This window comes from Cygnus atratus, chromosome 12 (genome assembly GCF_013377495.2).
Source record: "Cygnus atratus isolate AKBS03 ecotype Queensland, Australia chromosome 12, CAtr_DNAZoo_HiC_assembly, whole genome shotgun sequence".
NCBI classification, from domain to species: domain Eukaryota; kingdom Metazoa; phylum Chordata; class Aves; order Anseriformes; family Anatidae; genus Cygnus; species Cygnus atratus.
This window is the reverse complement of record NC_066373.1, coordinates 12531907-12547193: the sequence shown is the minus strand read 5'-3', so window position 1 is coordinate 12547193 and position 15287 is coordinate 12531907. Positions and strand designations below refer to the sequence as shown.

Genomic DNA, 15287 nt, shown 5'->3' with positions numbered 1-15287 from the left:
ACAAAGCCACCAGCTCAGTCCTTCGGTAGAGAGGTATTTGCCAGTCTTGAGGAAAATAACTACTGTGATGAAAGATGATTTTTTTTTAGTTAATCCTTTGATGTGTTTGAGACACTTGTCTCTTTTTTTTTAATCCTAATTGATCTCTAGTCTTACTGGGTAGACCTTTACAAGCTGCCATGTGGCTGACGTAAATCGTAACAGATGTCAGGACTCTCCAGAATTCTGTTGTAAACAAGTACACCCCTGCTCATGTGAACTGAACCTAAAACCTAGTCTAATTAGTCCCAGCTGTTAATGATCTCGAAGGCTATCTATTTTCCTTGTCAGGTCTCCATCCTCATATGCAATCACGTTTTGCTTTCAGGAATACTGCAGAAGGGGGCAGGAAGCACTAAAGAAGATGGATCGCTGGGAAGACTTTTCCTCTGTGGATGTGCATTCTTACCGAGTGAAGCTGCAGACCTACAGAGATCAACTGGAGGAGTTCTGCACTCAACTGGATGAAAACAGGCATCGAGTCTGTGAGACAGTCAGGCTGTACGAATTTTTTGACAAGGTGAGACGAGACAACTGCTGTATGGAGGAGGCTGTAAAAAGCCTGCTCGGACTCGGGCCAGAGCTTGGTTGTTTATGAAAGACATGAAGCTTAACGTGTGTGCCAACAGGGAGCTGAATCTCTGACTTGCAAAAGACCCCCTCAAGCCGATGGGTCTGCAGAGATTTTTTCAAGTCAGTATGTGGAAGAAGAGGTTAGTTAAGAGAGCATCCACATCTAGTAAGAGCAGAGGTCTGCTGCTGTCCGAGCTGTAGCTTGCGGGCACTTCTTGGGGCAGCAGTGGAAGAATCGTGGCAGCGCTGGCTCAGACACTGAAGGCCTAGAGTTTGGCTACTTGTGCCCAGCCTTGGCCACCAGGCCAAGGTAGTTTGCTTGCGTTTTGTTCATGCTGTATCCTTACGTGCTGCTAAATTCAGCCTGTTGGCATGTCAGGAGTAGCACTCTGCTATTCAGTCGTAAATATAGCCCGGTTCCTCTCTTTTGGAGGCATGCAGGAGGGAACGGAGCACCAGAACAGTGTGCTGGGGAGTGTGGCTGAGGGACCCAAGGACTAAGTCGGTCCAGGCATCTGTAGAGCAGCAGGAGAGGACGTGTGTGGTGACATGCTGGCTGCCTGGCGTTCTCACCTGTTCGGTTGAATGCAAGCGCGCCCATTCAGCAGACCTGTCGTTGCATTTGGTGATTTAATTTCTAAAGCTGCACATGAGTAAGCAGTAGGATTTTCTAGGTGCATTTTGAAGTACAGCTTTGGCAGGAACAGAGGACCAGGGAGCCCATGCTCTACTTATTCCACACTTGTACAAACATTGAGTTTTAAGTTCTCAAATTCCAGAAAGAATAGACGCTAAAAGTTAAGCTGTACCAGATGTAGGTGCCACTTAGTCGTTGTCTCTGAGCTGGCTTGGCAGCCAGAAGTGCTCAGGGGAAGGGGAGGAAATTCAGCTAAACATGAAAAACATTGAGAAGCATCCTGTGCGAGGGAGGAGAGTGGAGAAGGCAGCCCGGAGCCTTGCTGCCAGGCCGTGCGAGGGCTGTTTGTTTGATGGTGCTCTGCAGGTCCGCTCTCGCTCATCTCTGCAGTTTGCTCTTCAGGTGAGGGACCCTCTTGCTGCGGAATCTTGTCACTTTTTTCTCAGTGGAGGGAAGAGTGCTTTACGTGCTGTAGGACAGCAGGAACCAGTGCTCTGGTCCTGGTAGGAATTCTGGTAAAGAGGTCTGTCGTCATGCTACTGATGAAGCGAGGCACGCGGAGGTTCCGAGCCTTGCCCAGCATCTTGGCAAGTCTCTGGCCAGGCCAAACATCTGTCTGGTGTGAACCCACCCAGCCAAAGCTGGGAACCTCTGGGGCACAGATGTGGAGTGCAGCACTTGGTGACTGCTTTCTTCAGGCATGGAAACTACGGCACGTAGCAGCTCTCGGGCTGCCAGGTTGGTCAGAAGGAACTCAACAGCAATGGGTGTTCTTCCGCAGCCTCAAAGCCTTTCAAAGCTTGGACCGTTCCCAGGGGCACAGATGTTGCGCAGCGCCCAGCGATGGCCCGTTTCTTTTCTTAGGGCCTCATAGCACCACCGATGCGGCTCCCTTTTGGTGGCCGACAGCTGCGGAAGGCAGTCCTTGGCAGCAGCAGCCCTCTTGGTTTCGTGCTGCGCAGCCCCAGTGGAAGCTGCGCGACAGCGGCTCGGTGCCTTTGCGCGGTGCTTTGGTGTGGGGCAGAGCTATCTCGCTGAGGGAGGGAGGAGGATTTTGATCTCGCCAGTTTCAGCAGAACTATAAACAGTGTTGGTGTTGTAAATACAGCACAGGGGTATTGTGAGCCAGTGGCCAACCGAAACCAGGGGTGTGGAGGGGACGCATCCTGCAGCTGTAGGATGAGCGCAGAAACTGCTGCGCAGCGTGAAAGTTCTTTCAGTGCCGATTAAAATAATCTTGATCTCCAGAACGCTTTCTGCCTTCTCAAAGCAAAGCTAGTGGTGTTGTCTGGGAGGCTGGGGGGGAGCAGAAGATTTTATCTAAACTGATTTCACTCTCCTCTGATGCTGAGCTGCTTTGACCTTACTGCTGTGATCTTGTCAGTGCCTGCCTAACCCCCTTCTCTCTTCCCTAATATCTGAAGGGATCAACAGCAGGAGTCTAAACTAAGTAATGTCCTTGATTTCCTTCTTGTAAAGAGCCTGCAGTGTGCCAGACCCCGGGATTCGGGGAAAAAAGCCTGGGGATGCGTGAGCAATGTACACGATGGTAATGAGCTGGCAAGCTCCGATCTCTCCAAACATCTCAGCGTGTGCCAAGGGAGTGGAGCGCCCACCGCAGGGATCCTGGGATTCATCCCCTGCCTACGAGGAACGGGCGGCTCCCTTCCCCGGCCCTTCAGCGTGTGGCGGGCACACGATCCGTAGGGTGCTGAACGGGGCTGCCACACAGGCCGTGGAAGGGGACAGGCCTACCCCGTACGGTCCATCGAGCCGCTGCGCTGTTTTTCACCGCTCGGCAGTTCTGGGGGCCTGTCAGAGCGCCCTGCGATGCGGCAGGCTGAGCCGGGCCAGACCACATGGAGCTTGCACATGGGCTGGCAGGGTTCCCTCCCCAAAGCCGTGACCGGTGCCAAGCTGGATGTTTCCATTTGTCCCCGCTTCCTTTGTGGCAGGAGTTCTTGGTGCTTGCAGCGGGCTGCAGGACGGCTGGGCCGAGGCAGGGGTGGTGAAGGGAGCTGCCTCCCACCTCCGACCGCGGGCAGGGGATTGCTTCAGCACCGCAGGCTCGGCGCGGGCACGCTCGGGGAGCTGCCATCGCCCTGTGGCTTTGAGCCTGGTCTGGCCTCTGTCTTCTACTCGGTTCCAAGGCCGTGATGGGATGTGGCACCACACAGTGCTTTGGGGGAGAAATGGGAAGCTGAACAAGCCAGGGTGTATGTCGTATCAGAAGCACCAACGTCTGCTTTGTTCTGGGGTGCCTGTGGCCGCGGGTCCCCCGTATCCTGCGCTCTCGCTGCCTGTCCTGGCTTCGTGCTGACACCGCAACAGGCCCGCTGGCATTGCCAGAAGAAGATAGAGCAAGTCTCCTTCTCTTGGCCTTCAAACCTTTTCCTCTCTCGAGCTCTCTTTGGGTGAATTTACTTCCCAGCTCCCTCTCATATCCCCAGGTCTCTGCACGCTCTTGGCTTTACCGTGAGCAAAGCGCCACGCTGCCTGCGGTCACGGGCTTGAGGTTGCCCATGTGAGAGCTGCGTGCCCCGTCTGCAGCTACCTGGCGTGCTGCGGCACGTCTCATGAGCCAGAGCCCGCAGGGCGGTCTCTGCCATCCCTGCGATGTCAACCAGTCCCGCAGAAGGTCGGTAGCAGACACACGATACTTTCTGGCAAGAAGTCACTGCTGGAAGAAAGCACTGGCCCAACCGGAAAGGGCAGAGTCGCGTCCCGCCAGCTCAGCACCTGCGTGCCCTGCAGCCGTGGTGCGGTTGGTACCCAGCGCCTCGGAGCTGAAGTGCCTGTGTCATTACAGGAGGGCCCGGGGCAGCCCCAGCCCCAAGGGCTTTTTATCCTGCTCGTCAGGATGTTGTGCAAGACGCTGCCTCTTCTGGTGGGAACCTTGGGACCTCGCCTTGCGTTTGCTTTCCAAGGGAAGCCATCCAGAGGCCCAGTGCTCGGGATCGTTGGGCTGAGGCTGCCGGAGAAACGTTGGCATTTCCCTTGTTGGGATTTCTTTGGGCTCTGCCCTGGAGCCTTTCCTTCAGAGGCGTTCTCTGGCCCTTGGATCCCGTCTCTGAAAGGAGTCAGCCATCTGCCTGGGCTGGTTCTGTCCCTTCAGCACAGATCTCCAGCAAGGGCCCGCTGCTCTGAGCTGTGCTCAGCACGTGCGGAGCGTCGCCCAGCCGCTCTGCGTCTGCGTTGGCATCTCTGGACGCGTTACCTGCGCTCACGTGTGGCTCTGCCCGCGTCAGGTTCTCCTCGGCTCTTCTCTCGCTCTCACCCTCACACCACTTTGTTCTCTGTGGCTTAGAAAACAAAGCCTTTGGCAAGTGAAGGAGGTGCCTGCCCTTCCTGGGGGAGGGCCAGCTGGCCTGCATTTGATTATGGCAGCGCCTCCTCATCCCTCCCCGTTGTCCTTGCTGCTGTAGGCATGCCAGCGTTGTTGCGCTCCATCCCGTGAACAAGTGCTGCTGCCTCTGGGGCCCAAAGAGGGGCCGGGGCCCTTCCTCCCCTCGCTCCGGCCCCGCTCGCAGGGGCGCCTCTGCGGGTCTCCATGCGCCCTCCCTTCCAGCAGCGCTCCCGTCCCGGTTGCGGCGGCAGGCAGGCGCGGCGGACGCTCCTGTAAGTACCAAGTGTGCAGCGCCCGGGCTGACGTGTTGGTGGCATTGAGATTTGTTTGGAAACAATGTAAAGGAGGCTTTTCACTCCGCTGCTCGTGTGTGCGCGCGCGTCCAGCATGAATCAGAGTGCTTTGTGTGTGCCTTTTGTGTGCTCAGAGCCCTCCCAGCTGCGTGCATCTTTGCGGGGTCCCTCTGAATCCCAGGGTCGTGCTCTGTGTCATACGGCAGTGCCTGTCCCTGTTTCTCTCTGTTATCAGGGGATATTGCATGATCTTCACAGATTTAATTGCATCTAGAAGTCGTCATTGGCACCGCATGCCTCCAGACTACCTGGGCACATGCACAGGCAGAGCTTTCGGTCTGCCTCGACTTCTCTGAGGCTGTGGACAGCACAAGAGGGGGCTGCTCCCCTGGGCCGCTGCAGGGTTTGTGGGCTCCTGTCCTGCGAGTGACCGAGACTTGCTGGCACGGTGTTCCCAGCGTCGAGATGGAGCCGATCTCCAGATGTGACAGCTGAGATGCAGAGCATGATAAATGAGCTGACTTCATCAGCTGTCGTTACCTGCCAGTCCTCCCCTGGAGGTTCACAGCAGCTACCTGCTGGGACTTCTTGTTTCTGCTCTGCTTGGATTCTGAGGCTGTACAGGATGTGGTGTCTCAGACCGTGGTTTTAAGGAGAAAATTCCAGTCCCCTTCAGGGAGTAAATTATTGATGCGTCTTTGTGCTTCACCTCTGACGAGTAAAGAAGAGTTGTGAACGCTGGTCTGTGGGAAGCTGGAAAGGATCTGGGTAGCTGGGACCTACAAGTGGGATTTTCCTGTCGCAGCAGGATTTCTTTCTATCGCAGGCTGCTTGGCACAGGCTGAGTTAAGTTTACTGAAAGTTACGATTCCCAGCTCTGGGAACAGGCTTGCGGGAGAATGGGAGAACAGAACTTAGCACCCACGTGTAAAAAGAGACATCAGAGATGTCGTTGTTGTGTACAGACACGCGGGGCACTGTGCCACTGTGCTCGTCTCCTGCCGTCGGTCCTGTGCGGGGCAGAACATGGCTCTGCCCCCAGTGCTGCTGAGCAAATGGGGTTTTTAGTGTGCCTTATAATAAATCCTCCTTTCTAACATGTACTGTTCTCCCTCTGCATAGAGACTGACTTTTCTGGGGAGGGGCTGCATGAAATTCCCAAATACCAGCTTTCACCTGGTTACTGGTGCAAGTATTGATGATGATGATGAAGGAAGATCACACAGAGAGGAAGCTCCTGCACCATGCCTTCCTGATGCTGTGACACTGCTCTAAGGCGAAGCCGCTTTGTCTGACGGCAGCTGTCTCATCTCTCTTTCTCTCTTCTCTCTCTCCTTCCTCAGTTACCCTGTCCAAATCGTGCCCCTAGACACACATCTAGCCTGATTTGCTCTCTCCTTTCAGGGGTGTCCACTTTCATACACAGCCTGAAGCAGTTGGGGGATTGAGCCTAGAGGTTGGAAAATTGATCCTCTTGTGGAGTTCATGCAAGGTTAATGCATGAAATCTCTCCTTTCTCCTTCCCGCCAGGTTTTTGTTGGCAAAGTCTTCCTGCAAGTTTAATAAGCCTCTAACGTTTACTTTCCCAACAAAGGATATTCCTTTATCAGAAAGTTTCTGCTTTGCCTTGGAGTTTGAGGTAGACCTCTTGCACAAACAAGAAGTCCTGACCATTTAAATCCAGTCTGCAACAGCTCCCCCCAAATATTCCCTCTTGCAAAGTGAGTTATTTGGTTAATGTTCTTTTTTATGAATTCTCAGTAACTTGCTGCTAGATCTGTTGGCATCCAGGCTATTTTCTCTTGTTTCGTCAACGACTTTATTGCCAAATCAGTGTCATGGCAGTGTTTCTAGCTCCCAGCAAGCTCCGTGACTGCAGGAGGAGGCTAAATGGTAGCACCTGCATTTGGTGCTCCTTCTGGTTCACAACACAGGTGTGAGACTGCTGCATAAGTTTGTCCCTCAGCATCGCAGTCAGCAGTGGATTAGTTAGGATTTTTCATGTGCTACATCCAAGTGAAATTCACAGCTGAAGGTAAGGAGTTCTTGGGTTGCTATATTTTTGAGCACCTGCCCCAGCGCCTCAGGCTCTGCTCAAGTGCAGCACGAGGCCTGTGTGGCCTGTCTGTCGGGGCTCCTTGTTCTTCTCCCTCCTAGGTGCTGGCTGAAGCCTCTCTCTGGCCGGAGGTACGGCGGCAGAAGAGGCTGGGCAGCACTGTACCAGGCCAGCCCGTAGCATCTTTTGGGGTGTAGGCTGCTCACCCCTCAGCTGCCTTCTCTGATCCTAGGAACACCAACGTGTTCTGGCACTGCTGTGTATGCAGGGGGGCGATGTGTGATGTGCTGCAGCGTCCTTGGTCACCGGAGCGCCTCTCCATAACTATTTTGCGGTGTCCTTGGCTGCCTGTGAGCACAAACTGACAGTTCTCTGAAAGTCTGGGGCTCCCCTTGTGTGAGGCAGTGAAACCAAATCTCCTCCAGGATCAGGACGCAGCGTTTCCTCCCAGCAGGTTTAGGGATTTCCCAGCTCGGGTTGCAGCTGAGCTGCGAGGGGAGCGCGTCGCACTGGAGGTGCAAGATGTGGTGCTAGCAGAGGTCTTTCCTCAGCTGGCCCCCAGCCCTGTGCATGTGAGCAAGATGTTGGGCTTGGATGCTTCTTTCACGTGGATCCTGGGACGGGAGCTGCGCAGGGTGACAGACTTTCTGAATGCTCGTGTGCTGGCATCCATCTGGATGCCTGGATCCTCCTGGAGACTGGAATTCCCTTTAGTCAGGGGAGTTAAATAGAGATCTGTTCGAGCAATCTGGACATGGAGCTCCCCTCGGCTTACAGATGGGGCCGGAGCTCACAATGGCTCCATCTGCATATCAAAGCCCGGGCCATATGGACAGGGCTGTCCCGAGCACCCGCTGCCTCTGACCCGGCTCCTTTGGCTGCTCCAGGGGGTTCGGATCCTTTCGGTGCCTCTTCGTGTGCTCTTAAACCGGGGCCCTATTTCCTGCCTCGTCAGTCGCCCAGAGGAAGGGAGGCCCAACAGCTGTGCTCAGTATCGGGGTTCAGTTGCAGCTCCACACCTCCCAAGGCAAAAACTGCCCTCAGAGAGAGGGGGAAGAGCCTTCCCCCCTGCTCAGCCGCAGCGCAGGAGCCATCCCGTGGGCCAGCAGCACACAGGTGGCTGGGCTCCCTCCTGCGGTCCCCTACGGGCTGCTGTGGGGCTGGGAGAGGCGGCCATGCACCTCGGGCAGGCTGCCCTCCCTCCGGCCGTGCAGGCAGATCCCAGCACATCGCCCGAGAATGACGCAGAGTTCGGCTCAGCTTGTCACAGCAGAGAGGATGGGAATTGAAGACTACAGAGAAAGCATCAACGCGCCCCTGTCCGGGCCCGAGGGCACGCTGGAGGTTTTGCAATCCCCAGCTGAGCGGGGAGGGTGTCATTAATGGGGAGCCGAGGGCAGACACCTACCACAGCCCCGTCTGCCTTCGCTGGCCGGCGGTGTGCTATTACCGAGGGGTATTTGTGCAGCGTAGCGATGGGGCTCCTGGGAGAGGTGTAAGGGCGACACATGCAAAACCTCTGGAGGTGACACCAGTCTGAACAGAGGGCGATTTGCTGCGGGGTGCAAGGCGCCAGCTTCAGTGACTCACAGACCTCGACGTGGCCTGGGCTGGAACCGACTGGCAACGAGAGGCTGCCGGCTCTGCCCAAAGAGGGGAGTGCTCCCCTTCACCAAAAGGCGTGAAAATGTTGCTCTTCTCCTCCCCCCTCCTCTAGGCAGCGGTCACACAGGTACACAGGATTGCTCGTTCGTGCCTCTGGTTCCTCAGCCATCAGTAAAATCTCAGCGTGTGTGACTTGGGTCAAATCAGCCTCGGGGTGGTTTCATGACTGCGGTGTCTGGGGTAGCCGAATGGAGGACCGGCCACCAGGTCCCCGCTGTCAGGGGCAGCAGGGAGAGAAGGGCAGTGGCCCAAGCAGACTTCAGCAAGCAGAACCGTCTGTTTTACCAGCTCCCTCTGCTACAGAGCGGATCTGGTGAGTGCTGCCTCTCACGCCTGTAGTAGTGGAGGCCACGCTCAGCGCATCTGGAAGACCCGCCAGACTTCTGGCTGCTTGGAGCAGCAGCTTGTTTATTAATTAAGGGATTTCCTTAATTGTTGTATGTGACACGCTGTCGTGTCTGCACCCTCCTGAGCTGATAATGTCAGCTGTGCTGTCAGCAGCCTCTGAGGTGAGGGTTGGCTGGTGCGTACTGGGGTAACTGGAGGAAGTAACTGGGAAGGAGGGAGGACGGTCCTCACCAAGATAGTGAAACAGCATCTGCTCTTGTTCTCATCAGAAGGGATCGGAAGCGGAGTTTCACTGACAGAAGAGCTTTGCAGCGAGGCACAAAGCTCATGAAAAGATGGGCAGCACTTCAAACACAAAGAGGCTGGTTTGCAGCAAACACAAACGTTGAAGTTGCTGATTTTGCTGGGAGCAAACTTGGTCCCCAGTCCTCTGGGCTTAGGAGTTTTTAAATGTTGAGAAAATCCCCTTGGTGGGACAAAAGAAAGAAAAAGATCAGTGCAGAATCTACCCAAGTGTTCAAAGACATGACCGACCACGGAGCAAAACACAAAGACTGAGGAAAACTGCACATCATCTGCTGCTGGGAGGCTTTCTGCAGCTGCAGAGCAGCTGTAGAGGGCAAGTCCCAGACTCTCGCTGCCCAGCTTCCCAGGGAGTAGTTCTGTACATGCACATGTAAATACGTGTATATGTATGTGTATACACACACATTTGTGTGTGTCTGGCACAGGTTGCTCTGTGGAAGCTCTGAATCCAATGAAGCAGGGATTACCGTGGCTTGGTGTGATTCATTAGTTGAGTCAGCCTGCTCTTGATGAAGCTACCCTAGGTGTCGCTTGGCAGTCGCAGCAATTAAAAGAAGGGCAAGCACGCGTCCCGCACGCCAGCTCCAGCGCAGCGAGCCGCAGTTGCCCTTTGGGTCATCGTGTTGCCATCAGGAGGGCAGGAATCGTGCGCAATGCCATTTGATCCAATTATGTTCTCCTGTAATTTAGACTCTCCTGGACGTGTCAAGCCTCGCCACCCAAAGGGGGAAGGAAGGGATTGTTGAGCTCCGCTCACGTTCACCCGGGGTGCAGAAGTATTTCCAAGCGTGTCGCTCTCATGAGCACACCCTGCCTGCCGCATCAATCGCACGCCACTCGTGGTGCTGTGGAGGCTGCCTGGGTCCCCACGAGGTCTCTGCAGCCAGGCCCCATCGTGTTTCCCACTGACCATTGCCCCTTCCCTGATGTCTTGTTCCTCTTGTAGGTGCACCTACTTATCCTCCCTTCTTATCCTTAAACCCGAAGGATTTATGGTCTGCGCTCGTCTCTCATCCTTTGCCCTCCTGCAGTGTTTGTACAGCACCAGCCACTTGGTAACAGGCAGCAATGCAAATACAGGATTGAAAGTTTGTTTTTCTTATCTGGCTTTAGGCAAACTGGCGATTTTAGTGGTCTCTCCTCCCTTGGAGAGAGGAGGGGAGGCAATGTGAGCCACACAGCAACTCCGGAATTGTTGCGCTTTGTATTTCAAGAGGGCGAGTCCTTTCCTCAGTGCTTAGAGCTGAGCTTCTACAGCTACGTCCCGTGTAGGACATGGTTTTCATTAGGCTGCTTTCTGCTGGTAATGAATCCCAGAGAAGGCTTCACATGCAGTTCGGAATAGTCAAATGTGACAGGGTGGGGAGCAGGGAACAGCGAACCTCAGCACAGACTGCGTGTAGCCGGTGGCTTTGCTGAATGCTTGCGCTCCTGGTGCGCCCCAGCGCCGCTGCCCACTGGTGGAGCCGCAAATCTCGCTGGAAGCGAGCGGGGCTTCAGCTTTGAGGCACGGGAAAAGCTTTGCTACATCTTCAGAAGGGACCGTCCTGCTTCTCCAAAGCTCTTGTGTGTCGGGTGGCAGCTTGCTTTGAGTTTTGCTCGAGCTTGGGGTCGGTAGGTGTGTTTCCTCTCCGTTTCTGCACTGTGAAAGGAAGGGGACCTGGCCCGCGCCCAGGCAGGCTGCTCTCCGCACACTTCAGTGGTTCTCGTGTGAAGCGCGGCCCCTTCCCCCCCGCCTGCTCTCCGGTTTCCAGGGCTCCTCAACCTGGTATTCAGGCTAGCAGCATTTGCTTGTGAATAGCCGGAGCCCAGCCGGCGGGCTGACGAGGTGGCCCTGCCTCAGTCCGGCCCTCGGGGACGGTGATGTACAGCAGAGAGCTGCGCTCGGCTGGGACATGGACCCCCTCCGTACCAACAGCAAGGTAGGATGGGGGATGTTTGTAGGTGATTAACCAGCTTGCCGTCTGCGGGTACTGAAGGCTTGCTCTCTCCCTGCCCCTTCCTTCGTGGGCACTGTTTTAGTGTCAGTGGGTGGGAGGCTGAGGAAAGTGCGGGTGGGTCCGAGCGAGCGGGGAGCCGAGGGCTTTCTGCTCTACCTGCCTGGTCCCCGGTCAGCAGGGAAGCAGGCTCGTCGCTGTCTGCAGACTGACAGCTCTCGTGCCAGGAAGGTTTCAGTCCGGATAATGATGCTTTCAATATATTTCATTGTAAAGTAGTGAATTGCTTCTTCTGGACTGTCAGCGTACAAGGCAGTCCGCAGCCACGAGTCCCTGCTTATGCTGTGCACACAGCAACCTGTGACAGGGGACACATGGGTGCTGTGAGCTGGGGGCAGTTCTCAAAGCCCCAAACAGTCGTGGGTTCTAGAGGCATTAAGCCCCAGCGAGCACCTGCAGTGAGAAGAGCACACCCGGGAGAGGCATTTTCACGCAGGAGAGCAGCATTTACCTTGGGCTTGTGCTCTGGTAAGTGCCGTCGCTCTTTCCGCTGGTGCCCAGACCCCGGCGGAGCAGGGCTCTGCCCGCGTGGCACTGAACAGATGCTGGTAAGCACTTGGCTCAGTTCACAGCAGTACTCGCAGTGCTTTGACCTTCTCTGGCTGCACCGGTTCTGTTCTCTGTGCTGCAAACCGACCTCACCTGGATCTCCAAGCTCCCAGCAGAGGTTAACAGTGCTTAGGCTGAAAGGCAGAGAGGGTGAGACGGGTGCTGAAGTATGGGGTGCTGGACAGAGCCCTGTGATGAGCCGCATGCTGCTAACAGCTGAGCAGAGCACACCTTGTGCACAGGAGCTGCACGCAAGGTGTGTCAGGGCTCTTCTGATGGCGTTGGGTGCTTTTTCACCGTTAGCAGCAACGTTCCCAGCTGCTGGATGCCTTCCCTCCCTCTGGGTGAAGGTGGTGTCAAAGCCCAGGAGCAGGGGGCAGGCACAGCATGGGGGACTTGGCCCCTCTTGTGGCTTGGCTCTTAGGGCAGCTTCAGCCGCCGTACCCAAAGCTGCTCTTGGATTCCTGTCTCGTTGCTCCCATCAGGTTCGGTTTGGGCTTCTTACTGCCCCTATCTCAGCTCCCTTGTGCAGTCACTTCGGTGTGGAAGGAAACCTCCCTAGGCGCATTTTTCTTCTGCAGAAAGTTAGAGTTTGTGATCTGCCTGCTCCGCCTACCTCTGCCTGCTCAGACGCCCAGTTGCCAGTGTGACAAGAAAAAAACTCCTGTTACAATAATTATCTCCCCCCGGGAAGAGGTGAAAGAGAAGGTTTAGACAGAGGTAGCCCCTTCTGGCGTATGGAGGTGTGGGGTGGTTTTCTCCTGGCTCCTCATTAAGCATCTGAGAGATCGCTGGACCTTGAGACCGGGAGGAATCTGGTGGGTGAGTGGTAGGTTGGGTTGGTGAGGTGTGATACCCGAATGGATGCAGGACCCACCGGAAGGCTCCCCACGCAGCGCTGGCGGCAGAGCCAAGCCCCTTCCCATGGCCTGTGCATGCAGGTGGTGTGTCTGGTGCCAGAGACAGACTCCAGCAGCCTCCGTCCCCGATGCGCTGCGAGCCTCGCCGTGGTGAGAGGAGCGGGGGCAAGCCCAGGGCGATGGGCCGAGGGCCGTCAGCGGCGTCCCGGGCTCTTCTCTGGGGCACAGCAGGTCCCCAGGAGCCCCAGCCTCCCCCGGAGCCTGGCGGGACCAACCTGCTGCTGGCTCCTCGTGCTGCTGCTGCGCGGGTCAGCCCTCTGCGCGCAGGAAGCACGTTTGTCTTTAATCCATAATTTTGAGATTTGGTAACGACTTGTCTGGAGAGTCAAGATCAAAAGCCGAGGTGCAGGCTCCTTCCTGCCTGGTTGCAGGCGTTGGTGGGAGCATTCGGCTTCCCTGCACCCGTCTGCCTCCTTTTATGCACGAGAGGCTCTTGCAGCTTGGCAGAGAAGCCGCAGCCCTGCCTGCGCCCCAGTGCCCACATCGCGCGTGCCTCGCAGCCTCTCCGGGACGGAGCCGACGGCGATGCCCTCGCCTGCGCGGCGTTGTTTCCTCCTGCGTGCCAGGGCGGACTCACTGCATGGAGGGGGCTGCCATTTCGTGTGCTAAAAGGGGCAGTTGGAGCGGATGATGTGGCTGGGAAAACCTTGGTGGCCACTTAGCATGTTACCAAGCAAGCTGCGGGGTGTGGAGCGCCGCTCCCATTGTGCAGGGAACAAAGCTGAGCTATTCACTAGCCTGTGACAGGCACTGGGGATGGAAGAAATGCCGAGATTTAGAGTAATTTCTGCGCTGCCGTGGAGTCCTTGCCAAGAACAGACAGATGCCATATGAAGATGAGGTGGCGGGGCTGCCTCCCTGTGTGGGTTGCAGCCCTGGTTCCTCCTCGCCGAGGCCGCAGGCAGGTCTGTTATTTCTAGGAATCGCTGCAGAAGCCTCTCTTTTTCCCTCTCTCCCATTCGTGGATGGAAACGAGTTCCTCAGCCTCGGGGAAGCCCTTCGCAGGGCGGCTGCCCTCCCGATGGCTGCTGTAAAAGCCAGGCTGGCCTCCTTGCCATGCCTCTCCTGCACAGCGCGTGTCCTCAGCACCCTCTTTCAGAGCCCCTTGTGCCTTTTGAGCTCAGCTTTTCCCATCACTGAGCAAAATAGAGCCTGCGCACAGCCTTTGGTTGGGATCATCGCCCCTCGGCTGGCACGACGGGAGAGCTGTGATGAGCCCTCAGCCCGGGCTGACCGCCAGCCCCTGCCTGGGGGGCTGGTTTGTGGAGAAATGGAAGGAGCAGCACAAAACCCCAGCAAACCGGGCCATCTGTCGCTGCTGCGCAGGTCTGCCAGGCTCCCCGGCGCTCAGTGTTTCACCTCGCCTCGGTGTGCAGTGCCGCCAGGGAATTAAAGAGCCTGGTAAGTGCAGACTCAGCGGGCTCTGGCATCTCCTCTGCCCGCTGCGAGCCCCTCTCTCCCCCAGCAGTGGGCACTTTCAAGCATAAAGCCTGGGCTGAGAGAGCGGCAGGGCCGGGCTGTCCCTGTGCCGGGGCTGCTGCCTCTGACAGCCCCGTGCTGCGGCTGCGTGGGGCTGTTTGAGGAGCGTTTTCCCCCAGCAGCTGCTGGCCCTAATGAAGCAGCTCCTTGCTCTGCATGAGTAATGGGGCTGGCTGCACACAGAGCACGCAGCTGCAGCTCAAAAGAGCAACGGGGACGGCTGTGGCAGCTCCCGTGGCTGTGGCATCTGCCCCTGGAGTGACTCCTCAGCCTGTGGGTGGCCTCCTGCACGCTGGCATTCAGCTTTCCTCACGTCTGCATCCTGTACGCCCTGCCCTGCCTACCTGTGTCAGCAGCACGGGGCAGCCTAGCACCCGGCCGTTTCCCCACCGATGTCCCGATGGGGATGCAGCATCTGCTCCACATCTGTGTAACACTTGGGTGTTCTGTTCCTGACGTCCAAGGCCCTCTTCTGCATGCCGGTACGTGCTTTAAGCTCTCGGAGCGAAGGCTGTTGGAGCTGTTGGATGCCCAGCTCTGGCTGTCAGGTGGGAAAAGCTCCGAGGCTGACGCCTTCGTTGCCGGCACAGAGCGCGGCTGTAGCTTCCCAGCAGAGCCACAGCAGCCACGCAGGGCCTGGCAGGTGAAGTGCTGGCTGGTTCACCCCCGGGGCGGCCCGTGGTGTTTCTGCACGCACGCAGTCTGCGGAAGGTGCTGGGCAGGCCTGTCCGGGGGTTTTCTCTGCCTTCTGCATCAGATTTTAACAAATAACTCCTGCGTGTTCGCTGGTGAGCAGCGAAGCTCCCTGCATAGTTAAACCTTGTCATCAGCCACGCTTGGTAGAGAAAACAGTGACTTACGAGCTGGAGCAATTCAGATGTTTGCCTGTCCCCTGGAACCCAGCATACTCTGCCATTGTTTGGACCCCATGGTTGTCTTTTTGTCGGTGGTCTCGGTGTACTGTGTTGCCTTGGCCCTTTCCTGCCGTGGCAGTCAGGCGCCCCTGCCCTGCCTCTGTCCGCGTGGGCAGCGTTTCGTCCCGCTCCTCTTGTTTGACCGAGAGGGCAGAGCTGTATCAG

The 15287-nt window shown here is 56.6% G+C and overlaps 1 protein-coding gene across 2 annotated transcripts in view; it reads left to right on the top strand.

The window, feature by feature from the left end:
• PLEKHG4 (pleckstrin homology and RhoGEF domain containing G4) overlaps positions 1–15287 on the top strand; it is an 88270-nt gene that overhangs the window by 60221 nt on the left and 12762 nt on the right. For both annotated transcript variants that reach the window (XM_035543800.2, XM_035543799.2), the window contains exon 13: positions 368–559. In XM_035543800.2, the coding sequence (XP_035399693.1) occupies positions 368–559 (192 nt within the window). The remainder of the gene's footprint in view (positions 1–367; positions 560–15287) is intronic.